This window comes from Colletotrichum truncatum (assembly GCF_014235925.2).
Source record: "Colletotrichum truncatum strain CMES1059 chromosome Unknown Contig_0008, whole genome shotgun sequence".
In the NCBI taxonomy this organism is placed as follows: Eukaryota; Fungi; Ascomycota; class Sordariomycetes; order Glomerellales; family Glomerellaceae; genus Colletotrichum; species Colletotrichum truncatum.
In genome coordinates, this window is record NW_027222405.1 from 627,515 (window position 1) to 649,124 (window position 21,610).

The following is a 21,610-nucleotide window of genomic DNA, read 5'->3' on the forward strand; positions in this document are numbered from 1 at the left end:
AGCGTCTCACGACATGGTGCATGATCCTCTTTTCAGCCCAGCTTCAAGTTTGTGGTGTTTAGGAACATGGTTCTCCAACGCGCAGCACAGCGGATGTGCGTGAGGCCCAAAACACTCCGGTCCCATGTCAATCACCCTAGCCTTCCTGTTCGCCCATCCCTCCCCAAAATTGGCCGTTGCATGGTATACGCAGTAGACCCGGCTCCTATCGTGTGGGTTCGGCAGAAAACTCGCGTGCCCCGGCCCGTACGGACCTCCGCACCGTTGGTGGCTCTTCAACAGGGGCGTCGATCTCTTCGCCCAAGATGCGGGGTTGAGAGGATCCTGTCCGACAAGCGGCAGTAATCCAAGCTTATATCGACTCGTCCAGCTCCCGTCGGCGGAGTACACGATGCCTCTGAAATACCCCGGAATGTCAACCCATGTTGGCCCCTCATTCACGCCCCTCCGACCGTCATCCGGCCTCTCCCATGGCAATTCAGCGCGGGATATGCAGACCAGGGTCTCGGCGATGGCTTCTTCCGGACTAGCCATCTTGATCAGGAACAAGTCCTGCTCTCTATCGGAGTGGTCGCCAATCGGCCACCCAGACCAGCAGCAGTATAAATCGTGTCCATTGGGACTAAAAACCGTGGCGTCAATGGACCAGTGATCCGGCATGCCCTTCAACGGCCCAAGAAACTCCCATCCCGCGGGGTCCATCGGGTCCTGCGACGACGAACGGAGGAGAGTCGTTCGGTGACCAGGGTTGCCAACGCCAGGCGGCGCACCGCAGGTGTAGATGTACCAACTTCCTTTGAGATAGTGCAGTTCCGGCGCCCATATGTTGACGGACCAAGGGCTACCCGGAGCCGGTTGCCAGATAACGGATTTATGGCATTGGTGAAAGTCCTCCAGTTTGTTCGAGCACCAAATCTCAATGCGATTGTCGAGAGTGAAGGTAAAGTAGAATTTCCCGTTGCCCGCTATGATCCAGGGGTCGGGGGTGTCGACGCCGCAGATGGTTCGATTGGACATGATTGAGCACTCAAACCACGAACTTTAGCTATCAAAATCTCATGAGATTCAGTTCGAAAACCATAGATTGTGTCAGGGTGTGACTAGTTGTGTAGTCTGTCTCTATCCGTTGGACTTTTGTTCTGAAATCGCATCACAAGTTGAGTGCCCTAAAAGTAAGATTAAGGCCGCGCACGTCTAGCCCACTAGAGGAACGTCACCGGCGTTTCAGGCATGGTCATCTTATGTTTCGGGCTACAGGGACACTGGCGGCGCCCCGGGCTTTGCGTCATTTCTCCGCATGATCGCCCCAAGTTGATGAACGCCCTCCGCTGGCTGGTTCTTCAAATGAAGAATTCTTGAAACCCTATTTTCTCATTGCTTGGATAAAGATAATGTAGAGTGTCCAAATGGCTGTGTCCGGTAGAGAGCTTGCTCGTGAAAAGGCTGTAAACATTCATCAGTGGACGGGATCAATGCCGACAAGACCCTAGATCATCAACACGAACGTCTTCCCCAAACCCACGGCGCCGTTGGGCTACTATTAGCGGCCGCCGTCGATCTGCTAGTCCAAAAGTTGCTAGCACCAAGCGGCGTTGTTTGTTGTTTCAGGCATGCCTGCATGGGAATAGAAACATTCATGAACGATGATGTAGTGGAAGGCTTGATTTGTCGCGTGGGCTTCCTATCTAGTTTGGCCTAGACTGCATTACTGTAAATCACTAATGATGGCTGAATTGACAAAATGTGCGTGAAACGGCAGACGGTCTTTTCAGCTTGCCAAGCCAGACTACTTGAACAAGGTACAACTGGATCCAGGGCCAGGGGTAGGGCATCCAAGAGCAGATCACCCCATATGTTGTTGCTTTGATCCGTAAATATCCTCCTCCAAGGATCCTCCCACCGACGGCCTTCTGCCTGCAAACAAGGGATGATAACCTAGAAGCAAATGCCGAGTCAAAGAACCCCATCCAAACAATACCGCCTTGCATTTCCCAAGAGCCTTGGCACCATTTCCAGCGGTCCACAAGCCTGATCTTTGGACCGCGTCATAACCTGACTCAGACTCTAAGATGGCGTCGGGGTGGCCTCCTAAGGAGCACTTGCGATAACTTGGGGTTTCTTGGGCGAATATGAAGTTTCGTTTTTGATTCTCATCTAGGTCCTGCAATATTTGCTTCCATGTGTCTACAGCCATATTTGTTCTAGAAATGTGGCTGAGGGAGGTTTTAAAGTTTCACTCCTGGCGCCGGTTGCAATCCTTCTCTGAGGGCGGCACGGCCGTCATGCTCCTGTGCCATGACTCAAACCTCTCGCGGCCGGGCTCGGAGCTCATACAGGGACAATTGTCGATTTCTAGCTTCCCTCCATCAAAGGCGAAGCTATTGAGCTTCTGATTCGCTCAGTGTAGGGGTTGTATTAAAGTAAGCGTATCCGCAACTGCAATGCTGACTATGTCCCAAGTTCCAGAAGCAACAGGAGGATGATAGTTATCGTGGTTCTAGCCGGTGATGTAATCATGTCACATCAGTTGCCGGCTCTTGGGTAGGGCTATCAACTCAATCCTGAAGAGGCTTTTCCTGTTCTAATGGCTGCACTTATCCTTTTTACGCACATGGAGATTCAGATTTGATTCTCCAATAATATCAGGATGTTGTTCCTTTCCAGGTGGCTTTATCAACGTCATGTAAATTTTAAGTTCAAGATGGTCTCAAACTCGTAAATCATCTTTCCAATAATGAGTTTCCATCGTTCAACCAACACAGTGGTGATGTTGGATCAACAAAGGTTTTTGGGCAGTTCTTTCAAAATGTTCATGATACACAGCGACCTAGCAAATACAATGGAGCTGGCTTCTGGCAAACTTTGGGGCTTGGAAAATATGGTCTGACCCTTGAAAAGTGTTGCTCTAAATTTTCATACAGATCTTGTGATTGCTCACCCTATCTCAAGATAGAACAACGCGTTGCACTTCATATTAGTCTGCGTTCCGAGAATCCGATAGTGTCAGAAAATCAGTACCCAAGTTCGCTTATTACGCTCTCGGCAATCCTTTTCGTTCTCCAAACATCTCCGACGATCCTGTTGGGGAAGCCAAGCCGGCCTTGTTTGAACATTGGCAGCAGCTTTTTGGTAGAAGCCAAGGTCTTAACTGTGGGGATTTCCCTCCCGCTTTGGCTGACATTTCAAACTAGGAAGAAACCAAGCACATAATCAGGTGACATCCTATCCAATAACCAGTAAGATGCTGAAATACACCAAGAGGGCCTCGTCGTTAGAGAAAATCTGAATGGAAACCAGGACCGAAATCCCATGGTCGTGTGGTCTTATTCTCAGAGCCAGCCCAGCTTGAGACCCATCCGACATTTCCTGTCTCCCATACTTGGTATCCAATAACACGATAAAGCCACGGCGGGTGGCTTTCCGTCTATTGCATCGAAGTTGCGATTTTCTGACAGAAGCAAGAATCATAGCCAGAGGCCGTTGGCCGGTCGCACCAATGGAAAGGATCTCGACACCTCCCTAAGCCTCGTGCCAGAGCCTCAGCTCGCCCGATGATGATTGGCAAGTCTAGAACCCAAAGCGATCGAAGTCGTGTGCACCTTATTAGGCTCTTGTGATGCGAACCTGTCTTGAAAGCTGCGCGATACTCCCACACAAACTCAGCCAATTCGGGTCATTTGATGGGCGATGAGAGCTTAACAATGCCGAGGCCTCGCCTGCTCGGGTAGGAAGCAAACTCCATGATATGTATCCACCAGGTCGCTTGGCAGCCTAGGCAGAGTCTCGGTATTCCAACGAGAGACTGGTTTCCCAGCCTTGGCCTCGCGGCACTCCACTGTCCAAGACTAATTCGGCTAAATAGCATCACGGCTGCCATTGGATAACTCCCAGCCTCGTTAGTCTATGGACGTCTCTGTCTGGCCAGTTGATCTTACAAGTCTCCATTGCAGTCTGGGGTGCTCACTTAGCCGCAGCCATGGCAGCTCTTGGGCAGACTTGGGGGCTCTCATGGGTTGTGTCATGAGAGCACTGATTATGCCCAGGCAATTTGCCTTGCCCCAGGAAATCATGACCCAAGACTATTCCATGTTGTGCGACTTTGCAATCTCAAGACCAGGAGGCGGAATGATCACCCGATAGGCCGGTGATTGTCTTTAACGCCATGTTTCCCCAGATATATAGACCTGGGGTTCCCCACTGCTTATGTCTTACCATGGAGAGTGGATTGCCAGGCACTCCGGTTTTCCTCTCTTTAACTCTTCGCAGAGTATCATTTTCAAAGCCCTCTTGACAGATCTTGCCGTAAAAATTACAGTATGGGGCCCTTCTCCAAATTCAAGGGTTCGAAACCGAATCAGGAGGCGACGGCCCATGCCCAGCAAGAAGCTCCGGAATTTGAGCATGTCATCTGGTATCGCGACCCAGGCCTCCGAAAGTTATATTGGCATGCATTCATTCTCTGCATTGCTTCCGCCAGCACTGGTTACGATGGGTATGAACACTTAGCAAAGTTCAATAGCGTGAATCAGTGGCTAAATCACGCAGAATGTTCTTCAATTCCGTCCAAAACTTCGAGTCATGGAAGGATTATTTCGACAGACCCAGCGATCACCTCCTAGGTCTTCTCGCCGCCCTCTACCAGATTGGGAGTTTGGCATCCATTCCAATTGTGTACGCAAGAAACTACAACTCTCAATGAGCTGCAAATGGCTGATCTTTTATAGACCATACTTTACCGATAACTGGGGTCGTCGGCTTCCCATCGTCATTGGAGGTATCATTACTATCGCTGGCGCGGCGCTTCAGGCCTTCTGCCAGAACATGGGCGGTATTCTTCCTCTAACTGAGTATTCGTTGGCATTCTGCTAACCCCTGGAAGGCTTCATGGGAGGTCGTGTGCTGCTTGGCTTCGGAAACTCCTTCTCGCAGATGGCGTCACCAATGCTGCTTACAGAAATTTGCCACCCTCAACATCGTGCAAGACTTACCACAGTTTACAACTGTCTTTGGAATGTTGGAGCCTTGAGTAAGTACAAGCACTCAATTCTGATTTTGGGTCACGAATGCTAACATGCGTCACAAGTCGTTGCGTGGACGTCATTCGGCACCGACTTTTTGGACAATCAGTGGTCCTGGAGGATTCCAGCCCTGCTACAAGCCTTGGTAATTACACCTACCTGGTTTACAAAGTGTAGAGCCATCATACTGACTTGCATGTTAGCCTTCAGTTGTCCAGGTTATTGGAATTTGGTGTAAGTTGAGGCGCTTCCAGAAGGTGCAAATTACTTACCAACTAACTTGACAGGGGTTCCCGAATCTCCACGATACCTAATCGCAAACGACAAACTCGATCAAGCTCTGCAGATTCTCGCCAAATACCACACTAATGGCAATGTCGAGCATCCAACTGTAAAGTTTGAATACCGCGAAATCACAGAAACTATCAAGATGGAGCAGGCCGCAAAGGAGCACAGCAGTTACCTTGATTTCTTCAGGACACCGGGTAACCGATATCGGTTTATGATCCTCATCTCCCTAGGAATCTTCTCTCAATGGTCCGGAAACGCCATTATCTCCAACTACACCAACATCCTATACGACAATGCAGGAATTACAGGCTCCACTCAAAAGCTCGGCGTGAGTATTGTCCTCTTTGAACTAGTGACATTGCTATGAAACTAATGAGGCGTACTGAACAGCTCTCCGCTGGATCCTCTATGGTCTCGCTCATTGTTTCCATCTCATTCGCGCTTCTGGTTGACAAGTTTGGACGGCGTCCCATTTTCCTACTTTCTACTGGCGGCATGTTCGGTACATTCATCTTCTGGACCTTGACCTGCGCGCTGTACGAAGAGTATGGCTCTCCGGGCGCCAACCACGCCATGATCTTTTTCATTTGGGTGTTCAACGTGGCGTACGCCATTGCTTGGTCTGGTCTCTTGATCGGCTACGCAGTCGAAATTTTGCCCTACTCACTCCGAGCCAAGGGTCTGATGATTTTGAACGTCGCTATTCAGTCAGCGCTTACCCTCAACAACTATGCGAACCCAGTTGCTCTCGATCACTTCGAAGGAGAGACCTGGAAACTTTACCTCATTTACACCGTAAGTCATATACCCACAGTTACGTATCTGCACGGGTGGCCTGCTAACGCCATCCACAGTGCTGGATCTTCCTTGAGCTCTGCTTCGTTTACTTCAAGTACGTTGAAACAAAGGGTCCCACACTTGAGGAGCTCGCCAAGGTCATCGACGGCCCAGGTGCACATGTTGCCCAGCTTGATATCCAACAGATCGAAAAAGAAGGCCATATCTATAATGGCCGTGACAGTGAGCATGCGGATGGTGTCCCTGAACTAACTCAACCCATGGACACCAAAGGAGTGCAGCGAGACTGATTTATCAAAGAGGTGGATGTTTACAGGATATAACCTTTGGACGAAGCTAAGACAAAGATTGGCTGTCTTCTTTTCTCTCGTAACTTTACCCCATAGGCAATATGGCAGTATAAAAGCTGTGTAGCCTGTAAAGTCTTCTTCAAAATCATTAAATGAAACAAGAATATTGAATCTATTCACTGCATTCCAGTCCACGCATAATTTGGTCCTTCATATGCCTGTTTCAGAACGCCGGCACGGTGATGCCAGAAAGCGGGTTTTTCTGGCAAAGTTTGAAAAGCAAGAAAAGTAATTGAGGTGATTGAGATGCTATATCAAGACTCCAAGAATGGCCGAAAACCCCCGGCCCATATGTATAGGCGTATTAAATCAAGTCTCTTATATTAACCTATTTTCATCATGCAGAATGGGAATCCCATGCTATTCTCAAAGCATCCACTACGGAGCTGGTAGGCCACGCATGTAGAGATTCCAAACTTTCCATGAAATCTATAATGGCTTGTTGTTCTCCTTTTTCCTGAAAATATTCTCCACAAAGAGATATACCAACCGCGGCGGTTACCATGCCTGTTTGGCTCTTGGAGTTCGACAAAGCAAGCCCACATATCTTTCGGGTTGATTCCCGGAGGAATTCCTCGAGTGCTTGATTCGCTGCCTGCGCACCGATACCAAGACGTTGATTCTTCTCGCCATGAACTGCGAGTATAACGCGGGTCAGTAGAATGTGCTGCTGCGCGAGTACCTGGCAGTCATTGGCAAGCCATATCTTGGGAAAGTATTCTCCCTTTTCCGGATCACGTTCCTGATAAGCAAGTGGCCTATAATGAGGTGGCAAATGGGTGTCCCAACGGCGCTCAAACATCTTGAGAGCCTCCCATTGCTCAGCCAATGATTTTGGGTCCTCAGACTCGCCGACGTTATCAGAAACTGTCCCAAAACAGAATTTGAGAACATAGGCACACCAGACCAGGATGCGGTTGGCCCAGTCGAAGTCGTCGGCGGCCGTTATGTCGGCATTGAATTGTGAGCAGTCCTCGGCACCGTAAAGCGGGAGTCGAAAAGGGCGGCGGTAGAGAAGAACCGACCATATTTCCTGACGAAGAGCTATGAGAGTTGCAGAATGCCTTAATGAGGGCATATTTTGGGCATAGATATCCGAGCCGCGTTGAGGGTGATGGACGATACTAACAAGACCGATAGTGTCTTGTTGTTGTGCGTGGAATACAGCTTGGACTGCTCTGATGTATGTTTCATCATCTGAACCAGTGAGGTGGGCTAAGGGAAGGACTATCAGCCAAGGGGTCTATAAAATCTTGTCACAGAGATTGTACCTACTGTCGACTTGCTCATGATATCGGAGGATAGTGATGGCAGTCAGGGCGTCATCGGTACAAGGGTGTGCCGGGTCAGTTGACGTGTCCATCAAGTAGTATATGCACTTGTTGTGGTAGTGAATTGCAGACTCTTTGTTCAAGTCGGGCAATGGGACGCCACTAAACTCGATGACCTGGCCGGGCGCCTTTTTCGACCATAACTGAGTGAGGAATCTGGCCGCTGCTGTGCATATAGCGTACATCAATAGAGGGCTATATACTGCACGCTGAGGTACAACCATGACATAGTGGCGGTCCCTGTCAGTAGTATCAAACTGGTGGATTTTAGCACCTCTAGGCCAGCGTATATAAAGGCAAACACTATTGGATGATCATGACGGCGAGAACATGGAGATTGACGTACAGCAGCAGCTAGATTCTCAATGAAGCACCGTATGAGGCATGCTTCCTGAAGGCCCAAGTAAGGAGTGGGTGTGATATCCGTAAGACTCGACGAAGACTTATTAGTAGACTGGTCAAACACCGATGACGGATGATGAGAGACTAGACTTTGCCGCCTCGGTTGGCTCTCGGGAATAGATCTACCCCACCCTTCGGGTATCGATCTCGGGACTGATGGGCTTGTTACAGATCTGCCGGCATATGGCGAGCCCACTGACGATGAAGTTGCTGGCGTGGGGGCCGATTGGCAGTTGGACAAGGTTTCATGATGTATTTGAGTCTGTGTATCAAACACGCTTCCGCTTCTTAGATCTAAAGGACCATTTTCAGACGAATCTCGAGAAGACCCAATCAATCGTTCAGTGTGGTTGGACAATGATCCAGTTGCTAAACTCGTTGATTCAGAGCGACTACTAGGCTGTCCTTGAGAAAAAGACTGTAGTGCCTCAGCGGCTGCGGTGAGTTGAGCTGCTGATTGAGATTGTCCGAGAAATGTCGAGGTGTCGGTGGGTGATGCAGTAGAATCTGTCAGGCGAGTTTGTAGAGGGCTGTCAATTGTCCCCTTATTGGACTCATCGACGATTGCTAGAGGCTTCTGGTGATCTACTTGCCACAAAGCAATTGTCAGCTTACAATCTAGACAATAAAGCCAGCTCAAAGATCTTGAGGTCAGAGGTTATCTTACCGGTACTCGTATTTGTGTGTAACCACGGCTGGTCGGCATTGAAGGAATACTTTTTCTTAGAAGCAACCATACGCTTGAACCTGAAACGCTTGTCGACCCTAACGCAGCGATCCTCTGCCTTCTTGCAGCTGGAACATGGTGTTTCGCCATCGCCTACGGCTCGTCATCGTCAACAACATTACCTTCACTTTGCCGGTGTGCACGTAATCATTTTCTGGTATCCAACCAAGCTAATGGGGAAAAAAGAATAGTATGTGAAAGCTTACATTTAATGTGCTTTTCTATGATTGATGAATAATCCAGATTAGCTCGCTATACTGTGCCCTTGTTTCTTGAAACCAAACGAGCAGAAGCAGTGGCTGAAGGAGATGCATTTTGCTAGGCCCAAAAGGTGCAGCGCATGGCTCCATGGACCAATAATAATGACAAAATTGCATTCATAAGACCAAGTAATAGCCACAGGATAGATAGACATACCTCTGCATTTTTCGCAAGGCACAATACGTTCCTGTCGTTGTGGTGGAGCCATTTCCGCCCTTTCAAGATCATCAGACCATAGTCGAGGGAAGATGACGAAATGCCCAAGAAGGAAGCAGTTCGCCGATAACTTGACGGACGTGGGTCTAAGCCAGGCATATAAAAGAAGAGCAAATGGGGCGTAGCTTAGGGTAGAATCCCTGCTTCTCCGCACCCTCCATTTCTTTACTAGCAGTGCTTAGTACATGTAGGGATGCTTGTGCGCAAGTCATTCCCCGCACACAGGTCCCTGCAAAGAACAGAAGTAGACCTGATGATGTATGAAGGCCCTTGATTCTTTCATATGGCTTGCGATTTCTACGAGTGGAGTCTAGATGCACACGCAGCATACTGTGTACCTTGGTCGAGACAACTGGACTTGGACGAATGCTTTGGTCATTAGCCATAATAACAGTCGAGGCATCAGTAACACAAAAGGTATCGAGTGGATTTTCAATCCTGGCGTAAGGATTCTAAGAATACCATGTGGAATTGTTGCTTGATTTTCTAGATAAGCTAAACCGAACTCAAACTCGATACTCGATTTTTGGGGTCAGTCCAGACTTCTTCGATAATTCGACGGCGCAAGTCCTGCTCTTCTGCCACATCATTATCCCCAAACAAAGCAGAAATCTGCTCGAGGGATTTGTGCGCGGTCTCTGGGACCATGAAGTATGAAAAGATACTAGCCGCAACACAAAAGCACCCGAAGAATAAGTATGTACCCCATCCAATCTTGATGAGCATCTCAGGAACGCAGACGCCGATAATAAAATTAGCCAGCCAAATCATTGCCGTTGCAGCACCGACACCTTTGGCTCGCTTGGAGTTAGGAAATATCTCAGCAGGTAGCGTCCAGGCAAGAGGTCCATAAGAGCATGCATAGCAGAGAATATAAATGTCTATGATGAATCGGACTTAGTTACGTGCTGCTGGCAGCGATTAGATGAACGGGGTCTCGAAAACTTACAAATCAGAGCAACACCAAGCCAGCCCATGCCAGGGTTCTGGTCCCAACTGTTGTTAAATTTGCCGACAACACCGGCCATGACTAGATGTGGGACAGCCATGGCGAAACCACCGCCGATTGCAAGTCTCCTACGGCCAACTCGATCAAGAAACAGGAAGGTCGCAATGCCAGCGACAAGTTGAAAGATGTTGACCATGCCAGATAGAATCAGGGGCATATCTCCCTTTTGTCCAAGAGCCGCGAAGAAGGTAGGAGCATAGTAAACAAACGCGTTGATACCCGAGAATTGCTGAAAAAACGGTATTGCGAGAGCAATTGTAGTGCGCTTGATATATCGCGGCTTGAAGAGATCAACCCATTGAGCAATCTCAGCTGTAAAGGCGTTTGAACTAGGGTGTTCGCGGGCTACCATAGCCTGCTGAAAGCGAACTTCGGACAAAATGCCTTTCCACTCGGTCTGAACACGCTCGTCGGATACCGGAACCTGGCGAAGCTTTGTAAGAGACCTAAGGCTATCTTCATCGCGGCCCACCATTGCAAGCCATCGCGGAGAGAAGGGGAAAAAGTGTATTCCGAGGCCAACAACCAGAGCCGGGACCATCTGCAAAGCAAAAGGAAGTCTGAAAGCCCACTCGCTGGGAATACTCCTTGTTCCGAATGTAATCCAGTATGCAACAATCGCGCCGATAACGATAGAAATTGCCTCGAGGACAAGGAGAGATCCTCGAAGATTGGGAGGAGCGATCTCGGAGATGTAAAGCGGTGCACCCATGGCTAAAGTGCCGACACCAACACCGCCTATGGTTCGACCTGCCACGAGGGTGCCATAGTTGTGAGCGGCTGTCTGAATGATGGCGCCGACACAGAAGAAAAAGGTTGCAATCGTCAGGGCCCATTTCCGGGAAATCCTGTCGGCTAGGTACGGCAGAAACAAGCAACCGACAAAAGCTCCGAATTCAAGCATACCGGTCATGAACCCGGTGTTGAACCCGTATCTCGGATGGTCGGGACTAGTTTCGGGGAACCATTCGCGGAACTGCGGCATGACTAGAATGATCGAGATGACACCCTGATCTGGCGCAATCAATCAGTTCTACTGATCAGATTGGAGAGTATAGAGGTCTAATAAAAATGACATACCATAACCAAAGGAGAAGCCACCAAATGAAGCTAGAACTGCCGCACCAAGCACAAAAGGTGATCGCACTATGCCTTTGATGCCATCGGAATCGTAGCTTATAGGCGCATCAGCCTGGGCCATGATGTTCGCATTGACTTCTTCCACATGTCTTTGTGAGCCGCTTCTTGACTCGGACTTTTCTAAGTCCGTCATGATGTATGCTTGGCTGCTAACGGAGAGAGACTGGAAGGGAAATGATGTGAAGTTTGGGTACTGAATAGAGATCTTACTGCCTCACAGTTTGATGTGACGAGGCTATAGGATGATTTTGCGACTTTGCGGTTTGCAAAATTAGTTTCGAGATGGGATTGGGCGGAAGTTTTGGGTAGATTCTCAACTGAACTCTTTATAGTTTATCCCCTTGAAGTATCCGACAGACATGACCAAGGCAAATAGCAGTAGACATGATGCTACCCACCAATCATGGATAGAAGCGGTGACATTGGATCGCTAAGTGCTGGAGAAAGCCATGGCCAGGAGCTAAAGACTTCCCCACGGGGTAGGTCGTCTACTTCTGGCCTTGGAGAAGACATCTTACTATCTCAGAGGATCAGATTGGTCAATGCCGGACAAGGGGGTGCACGATTCGCATAGATCGAAAGCGCAAATAGCAGACGTTGAGAAACGTTGATGCAACATCAAGCAGACGCCAATGTGCTAAGCTGAATTGGAGTCCTGCCAGGCATACCCCCGCACAAACTCTCATAACCCGGCGACTCCGTGGTCCTCGAAAAGGAGCAAACTCGCCGGAAATCCGGCGAAATACTGCCTAATTTGGATTTTCAAGGCTTGGCTACCAACTTCCCCGCAACCCTAGATCCAATGGGGGTTAGCTGTAAGTCGAGGACAATTTGGACACGACTGGTGTCACTCCAATGGCTCGCTATCCTTGGCCCGTCGCTGGAACTTGCGGCTAACGTTGGCTTTGTGGGAGGGATTTTGGCTTTACTGTCGACATGGGGCATGCGGTCTGCATCGATCCTACCACGTCAAAGACGTTGTCATCTCACTCTATCGAGTCTCTCTTTACATTAGTACGGCCCCGGTTATGAGGACCAAGCTACGTGTTAAATTACTAGATGGGCATCTTCGGCCAGCTAGGTACATGAGCTCGCCGCTACGTAGTTCCGCACCGTAGTGTTTCTCATAGTGAGTCGTTCGGCTGAGAAATCTCCATCAAAGAGATATATACAGGTGCCAATGAAGACAGCATAGCTAATGCCTTTAATGCACTTGATGCTTAGTTCTATGGCCGTAAATGTTTTCAATTGTATCAGTGTCGCCGAATGGCAGTGCATGAGGACCAGTCCTAAAAATTGATTGTCCGTAGTGTTGGTGCCTCTTACTAAGGCCTTTGAAACGAAAAACACGGGCAGTAAGATATCAGTGTTTGAGATCCGTGATTGGCCATAGAGGCGAATGATTCGAATATTTGCGATGATATTTGACTTTAAAAGCCAAGCTGCAAGTAACTCGATTATGCGGAAGGCGTCTGCTCTCTTATGTTCAAGATCAAAGGCGGCCCCGTGATGCATACAAATGAGGGGGAGAGCAACTGCTGCTTGATGAACTGGAATATCTAGAACATCATGACGCTCAAGGGCTTGCTCTTATTCGCCCTTGAAATCTCACCCAGCACATGAAAGTCTCAACACCCACCAAAATAAAACCCAAACTTCTGCTTAGGGGTTGCATTAAGATATAGACTGTAAATTACTATATTCGCTCACACAACCGGCAAGAATGTCTTTCGTGCATGTCCTTAGCAATTAGGCTTGCCAGTCAACAGACCAAGATGATTTTATTCAGCAGATCAATGTCGTCACGAGTTCTTGCTGTGTGGCTTTTGAAGTGAAGACTTGGATTTCGGCGAAAACCTTCCAATTCAGAAAAGGCCAGTGAGCAGTGAGTTATTACCCGGCTATGCCTCTCGGTATGCGGGGAGCCGATACTCCCCATGCAAGGGATTAGCCGCTACTGCCAACGTGTCAGTTGAAGCGGGCGAAGGTCTCGTCGAACAAAACTCGCCGAAAACTTTCTTAAAACATCAATTGTGTGTTTCTCGAATATCGATCTTAGATAACGTATCTGGGACTGTATCTGGTTATAAGACTTTTGGCGAAAGCTCGGTTTGCGGAGAACGTTGCGCCTTTATTAGTTTTCGAATTTCTCTACAGCACAATTTCCTGACATTGATATAACCCCCTCATCATTGGAAAGGAGCCTTTGCATCTTTACGACACCTTAGCCACGTTTCTATCAGATATGAGCTGATTGCGATGCAGGATAGTTGTGAGGATATTATCATGATTTGCCTCTGGTAGTTGTTGCAATATCTTGCATAGTCAGCAAACGCAGTGTTCTATCTTGGTTGGTATAATGCCATTTGAAGATATGGAAAATGCAGACGTTATTGAATCAATATATCCTCGGTGAACGCGCTTAGCTCGAGATGATCCTAGATCTCAGATCCGACATTGTTTCTTTCAGGGCTCTCAATCTTGAACAGCCGAGGGCTTCGCCTACTTCTTAGCCCAAGACTTTTATTATCAGCCCAAGTTACCTTCTCTTGTTGCGGACTGTATTGCATCAGCTTCTGTTGTGTAAGAACGAAAAATAATAAGTGATGAAGGCTAAGATCGAAGTATTACTGACCTAGAGATCGATCTCTTGGCTCATCTAGAAATACAATACTAACTGACGACTATATTGCAATCTGGCATATTGTTCCTGTGGAAGATTTTAACTTCACCCCTTCAACTCTTGGAATTGATAGTACAGACTGAGAACAATCACTTTGTCCCCAAATCAGTAAAGTCGGAACCTAAGATGCCAAGCTTAACCACAATTTATCTTCTTTTCCTATATCACCTGGAATTTTTGCGCTGCTTTCCAGCGAGACAAGTTTCTATCATTGGTTCAGTTCGAGCCCTCCGACAGGGTGAAGACAGAACTCGAGCTTATCACATAGGCGACTTTCCACGAGCTACGAATTCTACCCGAGCACGACTTCCAAATCATAAAATGAAAAGGATACATCAGCCATCCAGGCAGCCTTGCATTAACTTTTTGTATTTGACTCTCTGCCTGCAATGCAGCACCGTATATACTTTATTACAAGCCCTCGCATTACATCCCCTCGCCAAGCCAGTCTTGAAATTGCAATTAAGCGACGACATTTGCGAGGAAAGCTAGATATAGCATATGTGTCTCAAAGAAGGCCAAGCTGTCTATCATATCCTAACCCAACACCCGCCCACATCTCTGTGCAGTACGTTCATGTCCGCAGATTGACCAAGTTTTATCTCAGCTCCTCTTTCCATTTGGTCATGGTCGCCTGAGGTAACAGAATCGCTCTTTTCCGAGATTTCTTACAGGAAGTTGTTAGGCTTACCTCTGATGATAAGAAGCCGTGGAAATGATTCTGTTCTTCGGGCGTTGGGATGAATGAGGACACCTTAGGGTTAGCTGAGCTGATGACAAGTCCTCTGACGTTGAAGCTATGGTTTTCACGGCGTTCCCATCGGTGTAAACCGCTCATCATCGACTAAAAGATAGCAGTCCTAATGCTGGCAGACTTTTGCTTCAGAAAGAAACTGCACGAATATTTGCGGTGAGGCAAACATGGTCGAGTTCGTGAGTAGTGTTGTTGAGGAAAGCGTGAGGGAAGAAAAGGGTCTAGAAGACGCACGGGTTGGACAGTTGAGATACCACAGGGTGATATTCAAGAAGTAGCTTGCAGAACTTCTGAGGTTGAGAAGGTTCTTAAAGATTCCTCTGAGGATCAGAATATATTGTTCGTGACATTTAAAGCATACACGAAACTTAAAATCGTATTTCCAAGAAGCTAAATTACGATCATCCGAGGCATCTATTTTCAACTGCGACTCTAATGGAGACCTTCACATTATGGTTGACCTCGCCATTCAGGCTGGTGCAAACAAGCTCTTGCATCCGTGGTTTATGAAACAGTAATAGAGCCGTTTCCGACGCTGCTCTCATTCTTGATAAGCTCTGCGCTGGAGGGCTCCTCAATGGCGGTGTTTGTGCTGGAATTTTGCGAAGGGTCCTCGAAGAAGTGAGGGGGCAGCGCAAAAGATGAGTCAAAGTCCTCCATCAACTTGATTGCCGAATCAATAATGTCGTAACTCATGGTGAAAGACATGATTTCGCGATGATCCTCTGCATCAAGGTTAGCTGCATTTTCAGGTCCCCCACTGACTTCCCTGGGTTTGACTTACTAGGAATATCCTCTTCCTTAAGAAACTCAAGAAGATCATTCTTCACCAGATGTGATTGGTCCAGTCCAACATTGCTCAGAATTTGGATAGCACTGGCGCGGCTGCGGCGGAGTTTTTCATACAGTGCCAGTCGTTCTTCAATTTGGGAAGAGTCTGTGATGTTGGCAAATACAATGCCCAGCGCAGCTCCGTCCTCGATACCCATAGCACCACCTTGTCCCTGGTCTGAAGAAGAAGTCAATAAAAATGGCTGAATTCATCAAAACGCCAATGGGTACTCACGCGGTAGCATAGGGTGTGCCGCGTCACCCGCAAGCACGAGCTTGCCCTTTCTCCATGTCGGTAAAGGGGCGCGGTACAGCAATGGCCATCTCTTTATCTCAGTAGCTTTGCTGAAGCCGGTATCAGTACAGACTGATTGAATTTGTAACATATGAGGACGAACCTGATAACAGCCTGCAGACCAGGGTGGAAGCCTTCAAACCGCTCTGATGCGCGCTTTTTATCGAAATCGGCATGGTAGTCTATCACATTAGAACTTCTTTAGCAAATTATAATAAAGTTAAGTTTTCAAACTTTGAGGCTTACCTTCTTTGGTGACTGATTTCATGTCCTCGTCGTAGAATAGTCCGACAAAGTTATGGATCGTATTCCTATTGAGTCAGTCATCGACCTTCCGATAAGGTAGTATCGGTACCTACTTGCGGCACGGGTAAGATACAAGTCTTCTGCTTTTCACATTGTCGGGATAGAGACGAATAAGATTGTCAGAGTTCTCGTTAAAAAACTTGGTCTCTTCGTCTTCCTCAAGAACTTCCTTGGGGATCAAAAACCGGTAGCAGCAGTTATAATGGCTGGCAGGACTAGGAGGATTCTTCCTGCCAAGAACAGTCTCACTCGCGAGAGAGTGGACACCATCAGCGCCAACAACCAAGTCAGCCCGGACTTCTGTGCCATCGTTAAGATGTACCGCCGACAAGTCTGGGTTCTGCAACGCGTAAGCAACTCGCAAAAGCAACTATCGGAGCTGCACCGCACAGATGCAGTGACACGCCAGGGGTGTTTTAGGGCACTCACATATCCCACAGCCCACGACTTAAGATGGATCGTCACGGGAATACCCGGTCCCAGAGGGTCGGTAGCTTTCCTTTTGAGGGCTTCATGTAGATCGACACGGTGAGCGTACCACAGATCTGCGCCGTAACGCTCGTGATTCTGAGCGTGCGACATGGCCATCGTGGTCTCTTGCGTCGCAGGGTCCTTGAACTCGATGGGCCCGGCTTTGACAAAACCGGCCCCCTCAGGGTCGAGACCCCAACGAACAAGGAAGCGTGACACGTTCGGGGGAACGTGGATAGCAGCACCAACTTCGTTGTTCATGGCAGACCGCTCGTAGATGTGCACCTTGTGGCCCGCGCGGCGAAGCGAGATTCCGGCTGCAAGGCCGGCGATGCCTGCTCCGACGATGACGACGTCAAGCATGGTTGGCTAGTGGTTTTGGTAATGAACTAGATTGGGTAATAGAAATAGCAAGACAAGAAAGAACACGACGACTGTCTCAAGTTCTTTCTAGTCCAACAAAAATTCTGTCGGAAAGTCTATCAAGCTCCAGTCATAGACCGTATATCAAAACAGAGCAAATCAAGGAGTGGTCTGGTCTTGAAATGCAAGAGAAACAGCACCTTGAAAAGGGCAGATGGGTCTGCTCGTTTCGGAAGCGTGGTGTACAACCATTCCACCAACAGGCCAGCAATCTACGGCGTAACCCGCTCCTACGTGGAGACATGGATCTCGGGTAACGGGTATTATGGACGTATACCGGACGAAATCAGAACAGAGGGATTTTTGCCATCAATGGGTCCCTAGGCATGGGTTTGAGCAAGGCAACAGCTAGCCTTTGCGAGAAGTTCGACTGTTCGAAGACCTCGCTTCCTTTCATGTGGGCAGATACTTGGTGGCCACTCATGTTGGTTCAGTGATATGGGCGGAGTTTTGTCCTGGTCTCGGTGGTTGGCCTCTTCGTGTGAGTTTCTCGTTTCCTGGGCCTTTTGTCGTGCTATGCATCAAGGGTGGAGATGCAAGGGGGCGGCACGAAATGAACTAGATTCAATACGGACTCGTGATGAGGCTCGAGGTATCCGTGTTGTGTGATTTGCATGTGCCCCCAGGCTAGATATGGCCATTCAAATCGTGTCAATACAGAGGCCCCTTGTCCGACGTTGAGACCAATTAAGATGTCCTGTCCAAGGACAGACTGGGATTCACCCAAATGAGTTCCACTATGACAACAAGTCGGCTGTCTTGCCTGGGGCCCTTAGTGGACTGGGTGGCGTCCGCTAGACTTCGCTTGATGCGACTCCACGGCGGCGACGATGAACCCATGCAGACAATCTTTTATTCCCTGGTTAAGCTGTTGGACTGAAGAATCGTTGACCAAATGAGTGGTTTTTGTGCAAACTCCAACCTCTTGCTCATCAATCACTACTGCGAGTTAGGTAATGGCTTGTGTCCCAAGTACGAATTTCCACAGAATTTAGGTGGAGAGCATCATTGGATACATACTTATATTCTAAAATCCAGGATGCAGCCCTGCTTAGTACCAGCAAAATAATGTTTGGAGGATATGATTTCAGATGAAGGTGGCGTTGGGCACCTGTCAGAATACGATAGTGTTCTCCCATCCTTCCATTCCCCACCCCATCTCTGCAGCCCGGAACTGAATCTGGTTATCATCTTCGAGCACATCACCTCGGCCACTAATTTAATCATGGCCTTCCATGGAGCAAGTTCCGCCTAATAACGTTGTAGCCGTGCACCCATGTCTTCCGGTCCGAGGGGTCCGGACCGCCAAGAACAGGCGGGCCGATCCTTGCACATGCTCACTCGAGTCAGTGCCCTGTTGACAAACCAGCAAAATGGGGGAAGACATCCACAGAGTCACTAACAAAGGTTGAGTGAACATGAGATCTTTGAGTTATAGAACACATACCTCTGTGATGTTTCTGTAATGGACCAACAAATTATGCACGTATTCGTGGATGGATCATGGCACAGTTTCTGAATGGCACGATGTCCAGAATCCTGGCCAGAGACAAGGGGACCATAGCCGGGGGTTTATGCATTTTTGAAAGTCCCTATCGAGGCGCATGCTGTGCCTCTTACGTGTCCATACATACCCCGGTTACAACGTTCTTCAACGGGCTACTCGATCACAGTGCCGCTGTACGGAGTACCTCTTGGGAAAATCAAGGAAAGCAGCCAAGGCTGGGCTACACGTGGGTATGCGGACACTTACACCCACCCGGAACCACGCAGTATTGCTTGCGTTGGTCTTGAACGTTGGTTCGCATCGGGGTGGAGCTCAGAGCAAATTCGAGCGTCTTCCGACTGCAACGGTCAGTTGGGCCCAGCATGAAGCCTGGCCCACGACGGCCGAAAGCCCAGCCTAATGTTTGCCTCCTGCAAGAATCCTGGAGAACTGCCGCGGACCCCGTGAGTCCTTCTAGGTTACTTGGTCGCCGATGAAACCATTGTCTTATGTATTTGTAGTACGACCTCCCTTCTTTAGTCTGTGTAACAGCTAGCTGGTTTCTTCTCGACGATCTGCAGTCCTCCAACTTTCCTTCCTCTTCGGCCGGTCACATCGACTGTGCTTTATCTCGTCCTTTTCATTTTTCTTCTTCTCTCTCTGTGCATGCAGTGGCTTGATATTTCATTCCCTCTATTAGGCAGTGTGATTGCATAAGTCTGGCAGATATGTCTGCCGAAAGCAACACCATGGCGGAGAAGCCAAACAATACATCGGCCGTCGTTGACAGCACCGAGAAGCCCGTGCCTGGGTCCTCGGACGCCAGCGTGAGCTCCGATGAGCCGTCGCCTCACCTTCACGCAAAGACATTCCTAGCCCTTTTCGCTGTAACCCTTATCTACTTTGCGCAGCTATTTAGTTTAATCGGCGCTGGTGCTGTAAGTTTGAAGAAATACAGCTAGCTGTCTCGTTCCTTTTTTTTCTCATCATGGCTGACGAGATATGTTTCTCAGCAAGGCCAAACCATCACGGGCCACTTTGGTGCCACGGACAAGACGAGCTGGCTGTCAGCCGCAATCACCATCATGACCGTCGTGCTTGGTCCCATCTTTTCCCAGGCGGCAGACTATTGGGGACGCAAGTGGTTCATTGTCATCCCAACTCTCTTTGGCGCCATTGGTTGCGTCATTGTCTCTCGTGCTATGGACATCAACACGTGCATCGCCGGCTTCTGCGTCATGGGTATTGCGTTCGGAGCTCAGCCTCTGCTTCACACTGTCTCTTCTGAGGTCCTGCCTCGTAAGTGGAGAGCGTATGCTCAGGCTTCCGACATGATCTCCAACGGCCTCGGCAGCATTCTGGGCCTGCTTGTTGGTGGTGCCTTCAACCGAACCAACAACCCGGCCTCGGACGGTTTCCGGTCTTATTTCTACTTGGCTTTGGCCTTGTACGCCGTCTCTGCTATCATCTGCATTGTCGCATACAACCCTCCACTGAGGCCTCTGCAAAAGCAGCTCACCACAATGGAGAAGCTTGGAAAGCTGGACTGGGTTGGATACTTCCTCATGGCATCCGGTCTCGTACTGTTTTGCCTTGGTCTATCCTGGTTGAAGAACCCTTATGAATGGTCCGACCCCCACGTCTGCGCAACTTTCGCCGTGGGTGTTGCGCTTTTCCTTGCTTTGGTGGTTTACGAGACTTGGTTCAAGAAGGATGGTCTGTTCCACCACGGACTCTTCACCAACAACCGGAACTTCTCTCTCGTCATCACCTGTGTTTTTGCTGAGGGAATCGCCTTCTTCGCCGCAAACACCTACTTCGCCTTCCAAGTCAGCGTCCTATACGAGACTGACGCGGTACTGGTCGGCACTCGTTACGCGTTGATGTCTATTGCTTCCATGTTTGGTTCAGTGGCTTGTGGATGGTACTGCGCCAAGACTCATCGTCTGCGGTGGCTGACCGTCGGTGCTTTTGTCATTTTCGTCGTCTTCTTCGCTTGCATGGCCACGACAGATCAGGGCTCAAGCAAGCCAGTTTGGTTCTACCCGGTTCTCCTTGGTCTCGGTCTGGGTATGACGCTCACCACTCTGATTACCGCTGCCCAGCTTTGCATTCCACCGGACTTGATTGCTATTGCAAGTGGTCTCATCCTGAGCGTACGTTCTTTGGGAGGTACCATTGGCATTGCCATCTACAACGTCATCTTCAACGATAGCATGAGCCATATGCCCGGTAACATCGCCAAAGCCGTGATTCCGGCTGGCTTTAACCCCGAGAACCTCGGCATGCTCATCGGTGGACTTACCACTCACAATGACGAACTGATCGCTCACATTCCTGGCATTACCCCCGAGATTATCGGAAAAGCTGCCAACGCCCTCCTGGGAACTTACGTCTCGTCTTTCCAAAAGGTCTGGATTGCTGCCGCATGTTTTGTCGCTGTCGCCGTCATTGGTATGTATCTTACTCTTCTTCTTTTTTATCTCTTACTCTATTTCCATACATGATCACGTTACTGATATACCACAGTTGCTGTGTTCATCTTCGATCCTAAGAAGGAGTTTAACAACCACATTGATGCCCCGCTTGAGAAGGAAGAGGCCAGTGTGTATAGTGTCACCGCGTAAGCAAAGATCTTTTCGAGCATATGCCAGTGATTGCCAGCATTTGCCGCTTTGGGGGTGCGGTTGCCACAGCTGCTATCCTAGTATATAACTCACAAAACTCAGAACATAGAATTCCTATTTGTTTTTAATGCCATGGAGCTATCCAAAGTTCGCTTCAAATCAAGTACAAACGCTTTTCGCTGCCAATACGC

General features: G+C 48.8%; 7 protein-coding genes across 7 annotated transcripts; 2 read left to right on the forward strand and 5 right to left on the reverse strand.

Moving 5' to 3' along the window:
- Positions 1 to 6: 6 nt before the first annotated feature.
- Positions 7 to 1,017, reverse strand: CTRU02_211660 (alpha-L-arabinofuranosidase II; the record flags this gene model as incomplete). Its single annotated transcript, XM_036732881.1, has 1 exon — positions 7 to 1,017. The coding sequence occupies one exon, from the start codon at positions 1,015 to 1,017 to the stop codon at positions 7 to 9; it is 1,011 nt and encodes a 336-aa protein (XP_036575404.1).
- A 3,299-nt stretch (positions 1,018 to 4,316) lies between these two features.
- CTRU02_211661 (hexose transporter protein) lies at positions 4,317 to 6,397 on the forward strand (the record flags this gene model as incomplete). Its single annotated transcript, XM_036732882.1, has 9 exons — positions 4,317 to 4,492; positions 4,546 to 4,671; positions 4,725 to 4,828; positions 4,880 to 5,026; positions 5,084 to 5,163; positions 5,222 to 5,252; positions 5,306 to 5,637; positions 5,700 to 6,104; positions 6,164 to 6,397. The coding sequence occupies 9 exons, from the start codon at positions 4,317 to 4,319 to the stop codon at positions 6,395 to 6,397; spliced, it is 1,635 nt and encodes a 544-aa protein (XP_036575405.1).
- Positions 6,398 to 6,794: 397 nt separating this feature from the next.
- CTRU02_211662 (MFS monosaccharide transporter) lies at positions 6,795 to 8,012 on the reverse strand (the record flags this gene model as incomplete). Its single annotated transcript, XM_036732883.1, has 2 exons — positions 6,795 to 7,672; positions 7,733 to 8,012. 2 exons carry the CDS (start codon positions 8,010 to 8,012, stop codon positions 6,795 to 6,797), a joined length of 1,158 nt encoding a protein of 385 aa, XP_036575406.1.
- Positions 8,013 to 8,801: 789 nt separating this feature from the next.
- Positions 8,802 to 9,386, reverse strand: CTRU02_211663 (MFS monosaccharide transporter; the record flags this gene model as incomplete). The annotated part of the gene is made up of 3 exons (XM_036732884.1): positions 8,802 to 9,010; positions 9,124 to 9,138; positions 9,335 to 9,386. The coding sequence occupies 3 exons, from the start codon at positions 9,384 to 9,386 to the stop codon at positions 8,802 to 8,804; spliced, it is 276 nt and encodes a 91-aa protein (XP_036575407.1).
- A 503-nt stretch (positions 9,387 to 9,889) lies between these two features.
- CTRU02_211664 (uncharacterized protein) lies at positions 9,890 to 11,676 on the reverse strand (the record flags this gene model as incomplete). Its single annotated transcript, XM_036732885.1, has 3 exons — positions 9,890 to 10,275; positions 10,344 to 11,417; positions 11,484 to 11,676. The coding sequence occupies 3 exons, from the start codon at positions 11,674 to 11,676 to the stop codon at positions 9,890 to 9,892; spliced, it is 1,653 nt and encodes a 550-aa protein (XP_036575408.1).
- A 3,808-nt stretch (positions 11,677 to 15,484) lies between these two features.
- CTRU02_211665 (putative salicylate hydroxylase) lies at positions 15,485 to 17,246 on the reverse strand (the record flags this gene model as incomplete). The annotated part of the gene is made up of 7 exons (XM_070205682.1): positions 15,485 to 15,705; positions 15,765 to 15,989; positions 16,047 to 16,156; positions 16,210 to 16,288; positions 16,353 to 16,417; positions 16,466 to 16,752; positions 16,842 to 17,246. The coding sequence occupies 7 exons, from the start codon at positions 17,244 to 17,246 to the stop codon at positions 15,485 to 15,487; spliced, it is 1,392 nt and encodes a 463-aa protein (XP_070060495.1).
- A 2,631-nt stretch (positions 17,247 to 19,877) lies between these two features.
- On the forward strand, positions 19,878 to 21,299 carry CTRU02_211666 (siderophore iron transporter; the record flags this gene model as incomplete). Its single annotated transcript, XM_036732887.2, has 1 exon — positions 19,878 to 21,299. One exon carries the CDS (start codon positions 19,878 to 19,880, stop codon positions 21,297 to 21,299), a length of 1,422 nt encoding a protein of 473 aa, XP_036575410.2.
- Between the last annotated feature and the right edge of the window lie 311 nt (positions 21,300 to 21,610).